This window comes from Equus asinus, chromosome 13 (assembly GCF_041296235.1).
Source record: "Equus asinus isolate D_3611 breed Donkey chromosome 13, EquAss-T2T_v2, whole genome shotgun sequence".
NCBI classification, from domain to species: domain Eukaryota; kingdom Metazoa; phylum Chordata; class Mammalia; order Perissodactyla; family Equidae; genus Equus; species Equus asinus.
Window position 1 is genome coordinate 39,448,141 of NC_091802.1, and position 18,779 is coordinate 39,466,919.

Consider the following 18,779-nt stretch of genomic DNA (forward strand, 5'->3'; position numbering starts at 1 on the left):
ATAAGGAGATTAGTGCATTGCTTTGTGCTGGGGGCTTGTGTGAGTCTGTGTAAGGTCTGGGAGGGGCGGCAAGTGTAGCTGTTTTGGTGCCCAGTGGGTGTGTGTGAGGGGGTTTGTAGGGTGGGACTCCCACCCAGGAGTGTCCAGGGTCCCTCTGCCTGGCCTCTGCACAGTCACTTGACTCTGTGTCTCCATCACCCCCAGCCCCAGCTCAATCCCCCGAATGAAATGGAATGAAATGAGGCCACCGTGAGAAACCGGACCGGCTTTGCATCTCATTTACATAAATATTTATTAATCGTCATTAAACTGAACAGAAACACGCAATGCACTTCGGGTGTCCGACGGGAGTTTCATCTTCGCTACAAGAGGAAGGTAAAATTGCGTGTGAGTGTGTGGGTGAGTGTGTGGGTGTGTCGCCTGTGGGTTTGCATCTTTGCATCGTGTATTTGGACGCCTGATCTCCTGCTTCCGGTGGGGAGAGGTTTTCCTTTTGCCCCTTTTTTGGGAAAACTCCAGAAGGAGCCCTCAGCCCTCTCCTCGCCCACCTGTCCGCCAGAACCGAGAGGACGCCTCGACAAAAACTCCCTCTCCGGCCACCGGAAATCGCCGGGCGCCTGGCACCCACCGAGGCACAGTCGGGCAGGGGCGGGGCTGCCCCCAGGTCTCGGTCTCCACCTTTACCCCAGAAAGGGGTAGAGGTGCCTGCGGGGAGGTGGGGGCTGGCGAGCTCTCTTCCCTCGGCCCCGGGACGCCCGCGCCGGGCCTGCGTGTGCGTGCGGTGTGGTGTGCGTGTGTGTGTCTCTCATGCAAACCCTCCCTCCCCAAACCGACCCCCCCAACAGTTTGCCATTCCATACAAATTTGGAAACAGGATTTTAAAAAACAGCATGACGCACAACGGGGACGGGGCGGGGGAGGGCAGTGGCACTGGGGCCCCAAATCTCGGAGTCACTGATTGTAAGAACCTGGGGAGGGGAGGGGGCGGCGCCGGCCCCCACTTCACCAAAGTGCACAGATCCGCGCCTGGGCGGCACGGCCCCGCGGGCCGGGAGGGGCATCCCGGGGCCGGGCCGGGCCGCTAGGCTCAGTCAGAACCTCCTTGCATAGATATTTGTGTCTTTTTATTATTGGTAGTAGTATTTTTTGCCTTTTATTGCTTCTAAAAGTTCTTACTGCGTTTTTTTCTGCGATCCGGACTCTGCGTTCGGCCTCCGTCGCCTCTTAGCTTTTTTTTTTTTTGTTTTTTGTATGTATGTTTGTTTGTTTAAAAAAAGGAAAAGGGAAAACGGATTCTAGTTACAAATTGTCTTGGCTTCTCTCTTTCCTCTCAATCCACATTCCCTCCCGCCAAAATTAAAATCACAAAACGCTGAGACTAGGGGTTAGGGGTGAGGGCGTTCTAGGTCCGGGCTCGGGCGCCCTGACTTCCGCCCTCTTCAAGAAAGAGGGGGCGCCCTGCTCCTCTCTGCCTTGGCAGCTCGGTGTCTGTTTTAAAAATAATAATAAGGAGAGGAGGAAAACAGTATCCCACAGCTCAGCTGCCCCCTTACCAACGCCTTTGGACCTTCAGGGAGGAAGGGGAGGAGGAAACCTAAGTGTAGGGATTGGGAAGGAGGGGCGGTGTCTCCAGGGAGTGCCCGAAGAGGGGTCCCTGGAGAAGTACTCCCTGGGAAAGAGGAGGAGGGAACTCCTTGGGGAGAGAGAAGGCGAGTCCCCTGGGGGAAGCGAGGCCCCTGGGATCGGCCACCCACAGGTAGGAGGGCCGAGCTGCCCAGGAGAGCCGCAGGACCGGCGGCCTGCTCCCCGCGCCCGGCGCCAGAGTAGGTGGGGGTGCCCCCGCGCTCGGGATGAGGGGGGCTGGGGGCAGGGGTGCGGGCAAAGGCAAAAGAAAAAGAAAGGGGCGGGCGCGAGGTCTCAGTTATGGAAAAACGCGTTGAGCTCCTCGTACATGGGGCCCCGGTCGTGGTGAAGGTGCATATCGTAAGACAAGAGATTCTCCGAGTGGACGCCCCCGCGCACAGCAGACGAGCCGAAGACCAGCCCGTGGCCCGTGGGCCGCGAGCCGGGCAGCGCCGAGTAGTGCATAGAGTAGTGGTAGCTCTTCTCGTGGTCGGGGGACGAGTCCTGCTTGAGGGAGAAGTTGCCATTGAGACAGAGTGGGGGGCTGAGCGGTCCCTCGTACTCGGAGCTGTTGTAGTCCGGGCTCGCGCCGCCGCCGCCCGCCGCCGCATACAGCGTCTCGTAGGCGGCGCAGTAGCCGTGGGTCCGCAGGGCGTGCGCCGCGCCGCCGCCCAGGCCGCCCGCCGCCTGGCACTGCGCGCCCGCCAGGCGCGAGCACGGGTACGGGTAGGGGTGCATGGCGAACGGGCCGCCCGAACCGTGGAAGCGGCCCGTGCCGTCGGCGCCCTGCTCTGTGAGGAAGTTGCGCGAGTTGAGCTGCAGGCAGCCGGCCACCAGGTTGGTGGTGGGCTGCGACAGACCCTTGCACAGCGTCTGCACGTAGGACACCAGGTCGGGCCGCTTGCCGGAGCGCAGGATCTCCGAAAGCGCCCAGATGTAGTTCTTGGCTAGGCGCAGCGTCTCGATCTTGGACAGCTTCTGTGTCTTGGAGTAGCAGGGCACCACCTTCCGCAGGTTGTCCAGCGCCGCGTTCAGGTCGTGCATGCGGTTGCGCTCCCGCGCGTTCGCCTTCTGCCGCCGCAGCTTGGAGCGCTCCAGGCGCGCCTTGGTCATCTTGCGCTTCTTCGGCCCGCGCTTCTTGGGCCGCTCGCCCTCTGCCTCGTCCAGCCCTTCCTCCTCTTCCTCTTCCTCCTCCTCCTCGCCCCCCAGCTCGCCTTCCTCCTTGACCTCGGCCAGCGCGGCCTCCGGCACCTCGTCTGCACGGAGAGGTACTGGCTTGGCGGCCCGGGCGGGCCCCGGAGCCCCGGGCCCCGGCGGCGGTGGCGGCGCGTCGCCCTTGTCGCTCCTCGGCTCGTCGTCGTCGCCGTCGCCCCAGCTGGCGAACTTGGGCACGTCCGAGAGGAGACCGGGCTCGCTGAACAGGCGGGTCAGCATGGTGCCTGAGGGCGCCCCGCGGGCGGGAAGGGAAGACAGATAGCAGAGTAAGGGGCGCGCTGGGGTCTTGCCGCCCTCCCCCCAACCCACCTCCAACCCCAAGTCTGGTGCAGGTTCCTCCCCAGGCGGCCCGGATGCCCACCTCCTCCGCCTGCCCCACCCAGAGCCAGCCGGCCCAGCCCTGTCCCGGCCGCCCGGGATCTCGGCCCAGGCCCTTTCCCCAGCGCTGGGCCCCAGCTCCGCCCCTCGCCTGAACGAGGGGCCGCTCCCCACGCTTGGGTTTTCTCTAGGTCAGGACAGGGACTGGGCAGGGGCTGTAGGGAACAGATTTCTTTGCCTGGGGAGGCGGCGCGCTCGCCCTGAATGCCTGTTCTCTCCCGGCGGTGGAAGAAGGCTGGGCGGCCGCCGGTGGGGACAGCTGCCCCGCTCGGCGGCTCTGGCGGCCCGGGCCCCTCGGCCCGGCTCCCCCGCCGCTCCCGTGGCTCTCACCCCCACGCTCCCTAATCCAATTTGCAACTTGGCCGCACGCCGCCCCCGGCTCGGCCCCCACCCCCGCAGCCCCAATTCCAGCGGCGGGAGGATGGTCTCCTCCAGCCGTTGCGTCCCCAGCTCCCGGAGCCGGCTCCAGGCGGCGAGGACTGAGGAGCCCAGGCGTGGGGAGGAGACCGAGAGAAGCGAGACCCGTCCGTCTCCCCTGCGGCTAGGGGCCCCCTTCCCCTCTTTAAACTGCCTCCCTCCCACACGGCTCTTCAGATCTCGTTGTATTTCGGGATTGACGGGAAAAAATCCAAATTTGTTTGTTTGCTTCTCTTTCTTTTGGTAGTGGGGAAAGGTCGCAGGTTCCTCTGGGACAACTATGGGGGGTTCCCATCTCAGCCTCTTCACCACCCCACCCCCCTCCATGATCCTTCTTCCCCCCCTCCCCAAGCCCATCGCAGGCAGAGACGCCTCCCTCCGCAGCCCCCTGAGCTGCAGCCCCTGGGGGAGAGGGAACCCGGGGCACCTCCGATGCCCACCCCATGAGGGGGCATCGTCCCAGGAAGAAAGGATTTGGGGACCTTCCTGTCGCCCGAAGCAGCCCCCCAAACATAACCGGCAGGTCAGATATAGCTCCCTTTCGGACAACTTACCTCGGAGAGGAGTCAAGGGGAGAGGGGAGGGGAGGGGGGGAGGGGGGCAAGAGAGAGAGGGGGGAGAAGAGGAATCTTCTCGCTTATTTCATTGTTCCCCCATCTTCAGGGAGCGGGGGCAGCGGCTCCTCAAGGCGGCGGGCGCCGGCGTCTTCAGAGCGCCATGCGAACCGCGGAGCGAGTGTGGCATCTCTACCAGGCGGGGTACCAGCCTCTATGCCAGGCCATATGGGCTTGGCACGTCACGGGCAGCAGCTATCACATGAGAGACGGTGATTGGCATGCGTCTGCATTGGGGGAGAGCCGGCTCCCCCGGGACCCGCCGCCATCTGTCACTCTCTACTCCAAAAAAAAAAAAAAAATTAAATAAATAAAGGAAATAAATAAATATCTCTGCCGCCCTCCCCTCCCCGCCCAACGCAGGGAAAGCAGGGATTGAGAGGGAGGTGGGAAGAATTGCCCCCCTTGGATATAGAGCCCCCCACATGGGAACAATGAGGTGGCAAGGCTGGAAATTGGGGGTTTGTGGTGGCCCCCAATTCTGTGCTCCCTGCAGGGTTCTGCTCTGTCCATTTCCTCCCTTGCAGGCCCCAAAGGTAGGTCAGGGACCAGACCCTCGGGTCTAGAGAAGGGACCTCTATGCTTGCTCCCAGCCCCCAGAACCTCCTCAGCCACAAAGGGACAGCTGAGGCCCCCTCCCACGGTGGGCGTGGGGGGCGTCCCTGCCCCAAGCCCCATAGGTAGATGTTGGCACCATGCCATCCCTCATCCCTGTCTGCCCCTCCCCCACCCACTCTCACGCACACACAACATATGTGGCTGCACGAAATTCAAACCAAGGGAAAGACAGAGAAAAGGAAAGACTTGCCTGGATGTCTGTGCCTCTGCATGGGCGTGTGTGTGTCTGTGGGGACGTGTGTATATCTGGAGTCAGCTGATGGGAGAGACTTCCTCGGGTGTTTGGGGGGTATATGTACATTTGGGTGAGGGTGGAGAGGAACCCCTGGGATGAGCCTCTGCACCCACCATCTGGGAATTAGGGAGGAGGTCTCAGACTGGATTCCTAACCCAGAAACCCCTCCCCCCCCCAAACATCCCCTTGCCTTGCTAGACAAATGACCATCCCACCAGTGGCTTTTTCTCCTGACCTTCTGACTTGCTTATTTGAGGGAAGAGCGGGCTGGGCTGGGAATAGCCCAAATTCCTGGAGGAGACTCAAGCATTCTCCTCCTGCTGCAAAAAGTACTGAAAATACTGAAACCAACTCCAGCAGTCCTGAGAGAGACCAAGGGGAGGTGGGGCAGGTCAGACAGGTGTCTTGATAAGAAAGGTCGGAAATTGCCGTTTTATCTTAGAGCTCATCTTTCAACCCTCTCACTGGGCCAGACGCAGATGTAAATGGCAGGGGTTAAAGGAGGTAACTTCACACACACATACATACACACACACACACACACACACACACCTGCTCCTCACTCTGTGGTGCAGAAAATGGATACACACCCCTACTCAGATAGATAGGTGTGTGAGCAGGTAATCGCAGCCAGGTGTAGAGAGACCTTTGCCCACACACTGATTCAGGCAATTCAGGGTTTCAGAGTCACCTTTCGTGTCCTGCCCCACCCTTCAGCTTACATTTGCACAACTTCAATTATACCTTAAGCGCACACACTTTCATGTCAACCATGTGCCAAGCACTATGCTGGTGCGAAGACTAAGGCTTCACCCTCAACCTGGGCAGATACAATTTTCTCCCTCTAGGGAGTCTTGGCCTGGTAAGACACTGATTTGATGCCTGGCAGAAGGAATTAGGTTCTAAATAGAGGCACACACAATGGTAAAGAGGCCTTGGAGAAGGGGCTCTGGCGCTGTCTGAGGCTCTCAGAGGCACTCGGCCGGAACTGAAAGGAGCCTCAGACCGCACAGTCCCAACACCTCCCTTTACAGAGGCCCATGGTGCAGACTGACTTGCCCAGGAACACACAAGCAGAGAACCCAGGAAACTGACTCCCAGCCCAGTGCTCCTTCTACAACCCCACAATCTGCCTCAGTGGTCACTGAGAATGAGAAGTCGATGGTAAGTTTTCCTCCATTCATGCATCTAGGTCTGGGAAGTAGAACCCCACCCATGGCAGACGGTCCGGGGCATTCTGGACATGGCAGAGAGAGAGGCCAAAGGATAGGCCTCAGGGGGAAGAGACTCAGGAGTGCTGGGCACAGCCCCAAAGCCTTTACTGTCCCTTTATTGAGGGTGGTGTCTTCAACCCTGGCACATGGCCTTTCTTGAGCACCCCAGTTGTGTGATTTTGGTTACATGCACATGCTTTGGGCTCTGATTCGTGGCCTACCCCACTTATCAGCTTCAAAGAATGCTGAATGCCCTGAGCAAGTTACAGAATGTCTCTTAGCCTTGATTTCCCCAGCTGTAAAATGGGGATAATTATGCTACCCCCTCACAGAGCTGTTGTTAGTACTAGATGGGATGACACCTGTAATGAGTTTAGCACAGGAGAGCAATCTAGTGAGGCTCCAATGAAGGCCAGCTCTCATTTTTATTTTATTAAAGCACTTTGTAAACTGTAACAAGCTTTACAGTATTAATTTCTTGCACACATCACCCCCCCCACACACACACACACACATTCAGAATGCTTTGTCTATATAGGAACTGAGTTTTGGTTGAACTAATGGGTGAATGAATGCATGAGTCAGTGAATGAATGCTTCCTTGGGGTAGAAAGATCCCCCTGCCTCTTCCTTGGACGTGAGGGCTGGGTTCAGCCTCACAGGCCCCTGACCAGCGCTGCTTTCTGCTCTAGGCAGAGGCTGAACCTTGCTCAGGGTAAGGGAGCCCTTGGAAGGTCCTTCCATCCCTCCCTGGCTCCTGTCAGGAGCAACCCATCTCTCTGGTCTGAGAAGCCCAGCTCAGTGCCTCGGAGAAGGAGGCCTGAGTGGGGGCAGGGGAGGTGTACCTGGCTGGTATGGGGAACTCCATCCCTCTCGGTCTGCTTCCTGCCCCTGTCTTTCCTTCCTTCAGAAAAATGGAACAAGTTTTTCTCACTCGACACATTTCAACTTTTTTTTTAGAAGATACAATAAAAAACAGGGGAAAATTGGAACAGAGGGAGGTGTAGGATGGGCCCGCCTCAGACATGGGCTTGAAAGAGGTACAACACATGCGTGTCCACACACACAAACAAGCATGAACATACAGGGACATACATGCTCCTCTCTGTACACCAAGAGATGCAGAGATGCAGCGACAGAGAGACAGAAAGAGCCAGAAATGGAAGGAAGGAGACGGAAGGAGAAGGACACCCAGAGATGCCATCTGTTCCTCCCCCTGGCATTGGGGGAAGGGAGTTGGTGAGGGGCCTGGTCCCCTCCGGGTCTCTGAGAGGGAAAGGGGAATGGTGGGCACCTCAGCCAGGCCTGGAAGAGTCCCATTTCTGCTGCCCACCCCCATCCAGGGCGCTGGGAGCTGAGGGTCTGAGGTTCCCATGGAGACATAGCCCCATCCCAAGGGAGGCCACAGTCTGGGCACCTAAAATGGCTGCCTCACAGGGGTGGCGGCCATTTTGTGCAGGCTTAGGTCCCAAGCGGGGCAGGAGGGTGGGGGGGCGGAGAGTGAGGAGTAGAAAGACAGGGAGGGGATAGGTCATTCCTGAGCAGTCTAGGGGAATCTTGCTCAGGGGACAGAATGAATGTTCTATAAAATGCTCTCATTACACCTCCTGCTCCACCAAAATAAATACACACACACATAAATCTGTAAAGGCTCCACTCCATTCTGACACCCAGAAGGACACTTAGCCAGCCGCCACCACCACCATGCACCGAGTAAGATTGGTGGGGACAAGTGTGCGGGAGAAGGAGACTTGATTTCCCACCAAAATGCCAAGCCATGGGGAGCAGGCGGACTACAACCCAGGTGTCCATTTCCCGGCCTCAGCATCTCCCTCCATCTCCTGGGGCCTCCCTGGGCTGAGGTGGGCGGGCAGGTGAAGAATGAGGGCGGAGCGTGGTGAGGAGGGGGCGGCCTATCCCTCCCACCCCCACCTCACATGTGAGGGGAAGGGCAGGAGACCCTCTGAGGGGCTGTGCTCCTGGTTTTAGCTGAGCTGTGGAGGGAGGAGGAGAGGGAGGGGCAGGCTGACACTGCCCAGACGGCGCCTGTTCCATCAGTTCGAGATGCTCAAAGCTTCTTCCTGAAGCGTCAGAGCACCTGCCACCCCCTCCCCCAGCTCCTGCCCCACCTCAAGCCCAGAAGGACCTTGGGGGAGGGGGACCTGCCACTTCTTCCTGGCTCTGGGGTGGGCACCTGCCCCGCTGCCCCCTCCCCCCACCCGCCGCAGTGTTCTGGGGAGCGGCGGGCACGCCAGATGGCGTGGCTGAGAATGCGGCGACGTTGCCGGGAGGTGAGGGCTGGCACGGGTGATATGCGGCTGCGTGCCTTGTGGTGCCACCGGGGAGGGGGAGGGGGAGGACCAGCGAGGTGTAGCCCCCTCCTCTGTGCTGACCTCCTGTCCTGACCTCCAGCTCACCACCAGCATGCTCCTCCACTTCCCCTGTCTGTTCCCTGGGCTCCAGTCTGGGCCTAGGCCCCACCCAAAGATGGGTGCGCACACGCCCATGGGGCCAGGCGTGACACTGAGAGTCCTGGGTCAGACCTCTGCTGCATTCTTTCTCCGCTCTCCAACCTCCCCCCAACCCAGGACAAATGGCAGCAGGGAGAGCAGAGATCAGCTATTCCTCCAGCAAAACCAGCCGCCTCAGGATTGTTCCCTTGCTCCAAAAAGGGAGTGACTTTTGCCCCATAACCTTTGACTTCTGGCTTCTGAGCCCTGTTTTTCAGATCAGAGCTCCTTCCCTGATGAGCACTGGTCCCTGAGTCTCCCTCAAACTCATCCTCATTCCTTACCAAGATGCTTCTCAGACACCTCCTCCTGAGAGCCCTCCCTGACCTCTCCAGGCAGGGCAGCTTCAGTACTTACCACCTGTGAGGAGGATCCAGTTACTCATCTGTCTCCCTGACTCCACTGTGGTGGCTACCTGTTTTATATTTCAATAGCCCAGTGCTTCACACAGATTGTATTGAGTTGGTGCTCAACAAATAATTGTTGCATTAATGCCTGGCTGACTTAGAGGGTTTGGGGTATTGGAGGCTGTCTCCCCAGAATCTCCTAAAGCAGTAAGGCCCAGGGTCCCGGGTCAAGTCCAGAGCCACCAGACCCCTCCTCCTGCCTTTTGCACCGGCGGACTTGGGATGAGGGGTCACAGATTCCCTGAAAGTGGCCCTCAGAGAGAGGGCTTAGGGCGCGGAGGCTGACCTGGCAGTGCTCAACCCCCACTCCTTGGACACCAAGCTCTGTTTCTGAGGCCACATGAGGCCCCCCACTGCCTCCCCCGCCAGGGTGTTCCTGCCCAGCTGTAGACCCCGGGCCTGGGCCTCACACCTCTCAGCAGGCTCAGAGGCCGTCTCCTTCCTCCCCCACCCCACTCCTACCCTGCACTGGGTGAATGCAACTCCCGGAGGGGAGGGGAGACGAGGTCCAGGGACACGGCTGAGTCCCACTCCCACTGCCTTTTTTTTTTTGCTGATGCTACTCCCCAAAGCCACCCCCAACATCTCAGAACCCTTCTGTCTTATGGACCCAGCCCAGGTCCTCCTCCTGGAAAGCCCTGACTTCCCACAGGCCCTCACTCCTCTGGCTTCCTGCACAGGGCCAAGACGGTCTGTCCTGCCCATCCCATCTGAAAGGCAAATCTGAACGTGATATTCTCCACTCAGATACCTTCAGTGGCTCCACATCACCCCTAGGATCAGGCCGTGCTCCTTAGAGACACCCCTGATCTGGCTGCTGCCCAACTCTCCCTCGACACTTGTCCCTGTCTGAGCTCTAAACTGCTTCTGCTTTCACGAGCCTCATGCCTATAAGCCTTTGCTCAGGCTGTCCTCTCTGCCTGGAGCACCCTCTTCCCTTTACTCCCCTTTTAAGCCTAAGCACCGCCTCCTCCAGGAAGTCTCTCTGGGTTAGATGCCCCTCCCCAGGCTCCCCTGATGCCTTCTGCACACCTCTACTGGGGCACAGGCCATGGCCTTTGCCTCATGGGTCTCTCCCATCTGACAGCACATCCACTGAAGGCAGGAACTGGGCTCAGAGCCTGGCGCATAGAATATCCTCAATAATGGTTGTGGCACCAGAGGCCTGTCCTGCCACTGCTGCAGGAAGTGCCAGTTCTACCCCAGAAACTGAATGCTGCAGCCAGAGCACAACCCCCACCCCCAGGAAGCTCCTCCTCGAAACCCTCCCTCCTTTGCCCTCAGCCTCCCCACCAATCCTGGCACTGACTTGGAAGTCAGCCTTCCCCTCTGTAAAATGGGCATGGTAATGACAATAAGACCTGCCTGCCCAGACTGTCGTGCCAACCAAGCTAACAGGTGTGAAAGGGCTGCCTCAGCCCACACTCAGCCCACAGTCCTGTCCAGACATGGCTGATTTCACCTCAAGCCCCTGTCAACTTTATTTTTTTAAATCTTGTTCCTAGGGGCCGGCCCCTTGGCCTAGTGGTTAGGTTCGCGCGCTCTGCCTCGGCGGCCCAGCGTTTTGCCGGTTTGGATCCTGGGCATGGACATGGCACCACTCATCCGGCCATGCTGGGGCGGCATCCCACATGCCACAACTAGAAGGATCCACAGCTAAAAATATACACCTATGTACAGGGGGCTTTGGGGAGAAAAATGAAAAATAAAATCTTTAAAATCTTGTTTCTGGAGCTCCGTTCACTACCACATCTTTGTTCTGCCTGTCTTGTCAGTTTTCCAAGTGAGCACTGGGGATGTCCTGCCCCCGTCCCTTCAAGGGTCCACACAGGACGGCAGTCAGATGAACAGAGAGCTCGAGGTGGCCAAAAGTGCACCAGACTTAGTAGGGTCTTGACCTTGGTCAAATCATGTAACCCTCTGCGTCCTCATCTGTGAAACGGGAACCGTGCCGCCTGCCCAACTCAGCACTGGTGGGAGGACCAAAAAGACAGCCGGTTATGAAGCACACAGAGGGGGATGGTGGGCACCTGATGGGCAGGGCAGGGCAGGGCAATGGGAAGAGCAGAGGGAGGACAGGATGTGTGTCCCGGGCTCTCTTTCCTCCAGGCGGGCTCTGCCACGAACCTCCCTGTGACCTGGGCATTTCCCAGTTTCCTCTCCTGGAAATCAAAGCAAGGGATCTGAGCTGGGGACTTCCAGGGGCCCAGCTCTGGTGTAGGGGGCCCCTGGGGCTGGCAGTGGGCACAGATAACCTGCAGTTGCAGCGGTACTGGTGCTCACAGGAGACAGCCCCAAAGGGCCATGATGGGGGATGTACATGGAGGGTGTGGCCAGGGCAGGAGGTCACAATTTAACAAGAGACCTCTTGGCTCAACTCCTGGGAGCCTGGAGCCCAGGACAGTGTGAATGAGAATAGCCATTACTTCTCTACTTCACTACCCTGAGGGGCCAGGGTGGGCGCAGGAGAGAAGGGAACAGTCTAGGCACTGGAGCCTCATGGACCGATGCCCCACTTGACAGATAAAGAAACCATGGCACACAGAGGGGAAACAACTTGCCTGATGTCACATATTAAGTGAGTAACAGAGCTGGGACTAGAAACGATGAGCCCGATTCCCACTTTGGGGTCCTCAGAGCTCTCAGTAGTAATGTAATACGTAATCTGTAATAATGTGATGATGAGGACTGCGAGCGTTACCCGGGCCAGGCATGGGGCTTCACATGCATCAGCGTATTTAATTCTCACCACAACCTTGGAGGTGAGAGTACTATTACCTCCACTTAAAGATGAGGACACTGAAGCACAGAGGTCAAGGTTAAGTTTGCTGTTCCAAGGTCACACAGCTAGTAATTGGCAGAGCCCAGATTTGAACCAAGTTCTGTCTGAGTCCATGCTCTTACTCACTATTACAAACTGTGTTCCTTTCTCCAAAACCCCCATATCTCCACATTCTGGGACCAGCAGACCCTGCAGTAGAGAGGGAGGGGAGGGTACCTTGGGAAGGAATGGTGCCCAGGGTTTGCCCTTTGTCCAGGCCCCTAGGTCATGGGAGCTAATGCCCAGAATTTGGGTTTCTGAAGTTCTACTCACTGGTGGGTGGGGGCTCCCTCTCTACATGCGAGAGTGGTCACAGTAAACATGGGGTTTCACCATCCTGTGTCCCCCTTCCCTCAGCTCCTTCAGAAGGTGCCCTCCTCACCCGTGCAGGCTCAGTGAGGCGCTTCCTCCACCAGGAAGTCCTCCCTGATGCCCCCTGAGGAAATGTCTTTCTCTCCTCCAGCTCAGTGGCACCACGTTGAGCACTTGGGGATGGACGGACCAGCTGGACCCCCAGCTCTACCACTTGATCACTAGCAGCCTGCCACACCTTCTGTTCTTGCGTCTGTAAAATGGGAATAAGGAGCCCTACCTCACAGAATCAGTGTGAGGATTGGAAGTGAAGCAGCGTCCTATGAGGGGGCACCTGGCACCCAGTGGGCCCCTGACACTTGCTCCTTCTCCTTCTTGTGCTGTCTTTCTCATCCTGGCTTTCCCCTCGTCCTTTCCTCATCGCCCCTGACCCGCGCCTGGCACGGGGCCCGGCGCGCCCCAGCCGCCCAATCCCCGCTCGCAGCCTGCCTGCCTGCCGCCGGGCTCCCTCGGCACGTGCCCCGCGCCCCCTGGGGCCGAGCCACCTCCTGGGCGGCCTCCGCGCGCGCCCTCTCGCCCCGAGCCTGGCTTGGGCCGCCGGTCGCCTCCTGAAAGCGGGTCCAGCGGGCGGCTCGGAGGTGGGGTTGGCGGGGGAGGGAGCGGACCGGCGGCGGCGGGAAAGGACGCTGCCCCTTTAAGGTGCCACCGCCGCGTGGCAGGGAAACAGCTTGTGCCAGCCCCATTCCGCCCGGCTCCGCTCGCAACAAGAAACACAATGCATAACAATCAGGCGCGCGCTTGGAGCCGTGCCCCGCGGCGGGGGCGGGGCGGGGCCGCGGGCGGGGCGGGGGCGCCTAGGTCGCGACCCCCGACCGGCGTCCGGTGGCTGCGGGCGGGCCCGGGCCTGGCGCTCCCCCGCGCGGCTGCTCTGCACCCGGGCGAGGCGCCCCTGCGCCCCGGCGCCCCCTCCTCGCCCCCGCGCGCCTCCCCCTCCCTCCCCGCCTCGCGCTCCCTACAAAGTTCATTCCCACTAACTCTTTTCCAGGCCACTTCCCCCTCACATCTGACAATCCGGGGCCCCTCATTCTCCCAGTAATCACTCCACTGCACTAATTGCACATGCAAATATGCAAATGCGTATTAATTAATTACTATACTAATTAGTTCTGTGGTATTTGCGAGTAATAAATCATTGGATGGGAGCGAGGAAGCTGGAGACCTGGCCCATTTTCATTCTGCATAAAATTTTAATGGTCTCTCTGGCTGATCCGGGACGGCAGCGCGCGGAGAGGCTCTTAAAGGGCCAGTGGCGGCGGGAAGGGGCAGGGGCGGGGAGCGCCAGGAGAGCCCTGCGGGGCCGGTGCCCTGGGCGGGCTTGGAGATGCCGCCCCACACCCTGCAGAGGCCATCTCCAGCATGCGGTTGGCTTTTCTCCTCCCCTCTGGGGCTAAGTGTCCTCCTGGGTGGCTTCTAAGGAGAGAATCCTGGCGGGAGGAGGAGGCCGAGCTCGGTTTCTTTAAGAAAGGAAAGAGGGCAAGGAGCTGTGAGAGACCAATGCCAAGGCCTTTGGGGCCCCGGGGAGACAGAAATGAGACTCCACCTCCAGGATGGTTGAGTAAACTGAGGCACTGGACAGGGCAAGCTTGGCTCTCACCCCTGCCTATCTGGGGGAGAGAGGGGGTGGGAGGAAGCTACTAGGAGGTCCTGGGTGCCCCAGCCTTTTCTTGTCTCTGGTGAGGGCCACCAAGGCTAGGGGTGCCTCCAGCTTCTCTTTCCACATGATCAAACTGCTGCCCCACCCCCGTGGCACCAGCTGGCACCCTGGCAGAGCAGTCCTGGGCTTGAGTGGGCCCCCGGGAGCCTGCTGTATTTCCAGGAGATAGTCAGGACCTGGGCACTGGGAGGAGCTGGCTGCTTCGCAGGACCGTTGACTTGAGGACACAGAGGGTTGTGCCTTCAGATCATGCCCAAGCAAGGGTCCAGGGGGATGCCAGAGGTGAGAACACTGAGGAAGCGGCCTGCCCTGAGCCTGGATCCTCACTACCAGGGTCTCTAGTCTGGTTCTGCTCACCCTCCAACCTTCTGCCATCAACAAGCCCCTGGGTGGGGCAAAGCCTAGAGGGGATCAGTGGTCTAGTGGGGGCCGATAATAATAACAGCAAGTAACAATACTGTTAATTTGGGCAAATATTTATTTAGCTGGAGAACTGTTCTGAGAGCTCTAAATGTCTCACAACCACCCAGTGACATAGGCTCTGTTACAGTCCCCATTTTATGCAGAAACAGGAGCTTGGGAAGGTTAAGTGACCTGCCCAAGGTCACTCAGCTGCAGGTAGTGGAGTAGGATTTGAACCCAGACAGTCTGGCTCTAGCATCTGAGTTCTTTCCACGACATTCTGCCACCCGTCTCTGCACCACCACGTCCTCAGCACCTGCTGAGAGCCAGGCCCTGTGCTAAGAACTTCATGGGCAGTGTGGCATTCCACACTCACAGCAACCCAGGAGGGAGGTTCCGGGGTTCCCCCCCATGCTAAAGCTGGGGAACCCAAGGCTCAGAGAGGTTGACTAAGTTCTTCCGGGCACACAGGGAGGATGTAGTAAGGCCAGGGTCACACCGGGCCTGTGTGACAGCAGAGTCCAGCAGGCTCTGATGCCTCCCCATCCCGCTGGGGGTGGGGCAGGAAAGGGTCATGGCAGCCCCTGCTGACTAGAGAACAAAAGAAGAAATGGAAGGGATTTCGGTTAGACAGACAGACTGTGGGGAGAACTTGCTTCTTGAGAGGTGGGGGCTCCAGGAGCTGGAGTGGGGAAGAAGCTTTTCCTTCTTTCCCAAGAAGCAGGCTGGGGAAGGGCCATGGCTACCGGTGTTGGAGGAGGTGGGGAATAGAGGCATGGGGAGAACAGAAGGGCCCAGACTGAGAAAGCCCAGTCAGAAGCATATAACTCAGGGATCCTCGTGGGGTTTTGTCTTAATTTTGTCCAGAACTCCTACCCAACTCCTTGCCCCCTGGAAATCTCCTGAGCACCCCCACCCCAAGATTTGCCACTTAGGGGGCCCCAGGAGATCCAGTCTCTGCTCTTTCCAGCTGGGCGATAAGAAGATAGTACTGCCACTTTGTAAGCGCTTACTATGTGCCAGGCACTTTATGTGCATCAATTTGTTTAATTTTCACAACAGTCCCGTAATTATTATCTGTATTTTATAAATGGAGACACTGAGGAAGGAAAGAGAGGTTAAGTTACTTGCCAAGGTCACACAGCTAGTAAATGGGAGACCGGGATCTGAACTCCTGACCTGGTGTGCTTGAACACCCTACTCCCCCTTTCCTGCTGAGGTCCTTGTGGCTACAGGGGCACGGCTGGATTGAGCCCCTTGCCCAGCTGAGTCAGGGATCACAGCAGCCGCAGGCTTCTCCCCTGGGTACCTTCGGAACTTGCAGAGGCAAAGAGGAAGAACACAGCTCATGCCTGCTGTTCACATGGCCCCCGCCCCACATAGGTTCTCATGGTACCTTCTATATGCTAGAGGAAGTTGGCCAAAGTGATGTTCAGGAGGCCCAAATCCCTCCTCTCATCATCCTGGGGATGGGTGTGTGTGGGCAGCTTCCCAGAGGGGGATGCCATCCCAGCATTCCTTGCCCCCTCCCAGCCCACCCTTGAGAGAACAGCAGGCTCAGGGAGCCGGTTAGCATCTGTCAGGGGGACCACCCTGATACGGGGAATTGAGATTCCAGTGCTCTCAGAGACAAGCCCACTGTCCCCTTACCTCCTGGGGCCTCAGGGGAACTTCTCTCGGGAATTGGACACTCTCGTCTCCACGGAACTAAGAAAACCTTTGACATCTACCTTCTGGCCTGGGAGTGGTGGGTGGGGGTTTGAGGGCATTGAGAGGGATGGCCTTTGGGCTGCAGCCCACTAGGAAAGAACACCCATCCTCACCTCTCCACTCCACCGAGGCCCAGAGAAGCTGAGTTCATCAGGGTTTCCCCCACATACGCCCGGTTCCTGGGAGAATGAGGCAAGTTGGGGAGTTGGGGGAAGGAGGCAGGAGGGGCAGGCTGGCGGCTCTGAGCTTCCCCGTGCAGCCCTCGGGGCCGGGTGCCTGGGCAGGAGGAGGGGGCAGAGCAGCTGCTGGCGATTTATTAAGCAGTCACGGAAAAATTGGTTTATAAATTAACAGCTGTTTTAACTTTAGGGCCTCTTCTTCAGGGAATGGAAGCAGCCGACTGGACCGGGATTGGAGGCTGGTGGAGGGGGTGGGAGGCGGCGGGCTCCGGCAGCTGGCATTCTTCGGGGGCAGCCTCAGCTGGCACCTCGGGGGGCACCAGGCAGTGGCCAGAGCAGGGGGTCTCCAGGTGCCTGGGGCTGAGGCTGCCCGCACTGCGAGCTGCCTTGCTTGCTCGCTCTTCTTAACAACATCCCACCTGGGGGCGCCAGAGGGCCCAGATGCCGCTGTTCTCATGTCTGCCACCAGAGGGCAGCCTCGGCATACTGATTTCTGCTTCCCGGCGACCCCCCCCCCCCCGCCCCCGCCTCCGTCACCCCCCGCACCCCTCCCCCGCCCCGATCTGTCCAATCTGGGCTGGGTGAGGGAGAAACCCGGTCCAGTGCATGCAAGCGATCTTCCACTGAGTATCCTGAATGTTTGGAAGGCAGCAGTAAAGAGGGAGAGCTCTGGAGTCAGACTGTCTGCGTTTGAACCCAGGCTCCAGGCAAAAGCTCTGAGCCTCAATTTGTCTCATCTGTAAAATGGAATGATACTAATGAGGATTAAGTGAGCTAATACATATAAAAGGCCCAGCGCCCAGCACAGAGCAAATGGTCCATATTTCACCCGTTGTCAATTTATATGACTTATGTATTCATCAATTCATTCATTCCTCAATCCATCCCCTCTACAGCATGTAGTGCCTACTGTATTCTGGGCACTATGGCAGGCAGGTGATGATGCAAAGACAGATGGTGGGAAGGACACGTCTCAAAATAGTGTGCTAAGAGTTATGATACACCCAGTGAGGGGGGAGAGGAGGTTGATTTGGATGAGGTAAAAGAGAATGTTTTGGGGTGATGAATACATTCTATATCTGTATTGTGGTAGGGGTCACGTGTATAAAATTTTCAAAAACTCATAGAAGCGTATACTTTAAATTGGTACATTTTATTTTATATAAGCTCCAGCTCAATAAAGTTGATTTTTAAAAAAAGCACCCAATGTGAATTTATTGAATGGGTAAAGGGATGGATGATGGATGAATGAGTGTGTGAATGAATGTCTCAGATGATTGCCCCCCTGTCCTGGTGCCACCGTTGTCCCGGCTGAGGGTGCCGTCACACTCTCCTCTCCGTGTCCACGGGTTTCCCCAGAGGCGGGCCTTGGAATTCTTCCGTCCCTCTTCCCCGTCTCCTCTCCATCAGCAGAAGAGGGAAAGATGCCCTAGTGTGCCCAGCTAGCGTTCCCTGGCTTCTCTAAGGTTGCTTCCCGGGGCTTCCGGGGGCCTCCCTTCCAGCTGCCACATGCCAACCCAGCCAGCTCCACTCAGCTCCGTGGTGCCAAGGTCACGGGTGTGATGCCCAACTACAGCCCCAAGGTGCCAGCAGTGCCAGCAGTGCCGGTGCCCAAACCCTGGCCGACTCCGGCACCTGCTGGCCCTTTTGGGAACTGCATCCCTTGAGCTCCGGGGAGCCTGGGACCTTTGTTGAAGACATGTTATCAGGAGCCCTGTGCTGGGCTGGAGGTTTTGTCAGTTTTATCTTATTGAATAGTCCCAGCTACCGTGTGAGGTGGGTTTTGAAACATGAGGAAACTGAGGCACAGAGAGGCTCAGAAATTTGTTTAACGTCACACAGTAAGTTACAGACCTAAGATTCCTACCCAAGTCTGTCCAACTCCCCAGTTTGTGTTCTGTCCACGAGACTGTATCTTGCTTGGGGGAAGGGAAGGAATATTCGAGATGGTCCACTCTCCCCACCTCCCAGGAAGAGGGCAAAGGTCTCACACTTCCAGAGAAGGCAAATAGTGCCTCCTGTAAGCCGGGCACTGTGGCTGGCACCAGGCAATGATGTGAACAGAAATTGTGTGCTCAGAATAGTGAGCTGAGGCCTATGATACATTAATAGACACCCTGTGACAAACTTTTTTGTCAGTCCAAGCAGAAAGACCCATAGTTCAATCGGAGTTAAGTCAAACAAGGTCTTGAATTAGTTCCTTGGACCCAACCACCCTTCTAACTCAAGAATAATAATGGAGGAGTGGCATATTATTTTTAAATCTCATTTGCATATGATTAATTCTAAGTCAAAGAGAATGGAGTTCACCCCTGCCCCTTGCTTCCCAGCCCTTCCAAGAGGTGCCTGACCCTGGCCACCTCCCCCAGCCCCTGCTGGGCTTCCCCGTCCCCACCAGTCCCTCCCCACTC

The 18,779-nt window shown here is 57.9% G+C and overlaps 1 protein-coding gene across 1 annotated transcript; it reads right to left on the bottom strand.

The window, feature by feature from the left end:
* Nucleotides 1-1,138: 1,138 nt before the first annotated feature.
* Nucleotides 1,139-4,408, bottom strand: NEUROD2 (neuronal differentiation 2). Its single transcript, XM_044745920.2, has 2 exons — nucleotides 4,188-4,408; nucleotides 1,139-3,062 (listed from the first exon to the last, which is right to left on the bottom strand). Exon 2 carries the CDS (start codon nucleotides 3,055-3,057, stop codon nucleotides 1,918-1,920), a length of 1,140 nt encoding a protein of 379 aa, XP_044601855.1. The 5' UTR covers nucleotides 3,058-3,062; nucleotides 4,188-4,408; the 3' UTR covers nucleotides 1,139-1,917.
* Nucleotides 4,409-18,779: the final 14,371 nt, after the last annotated feature.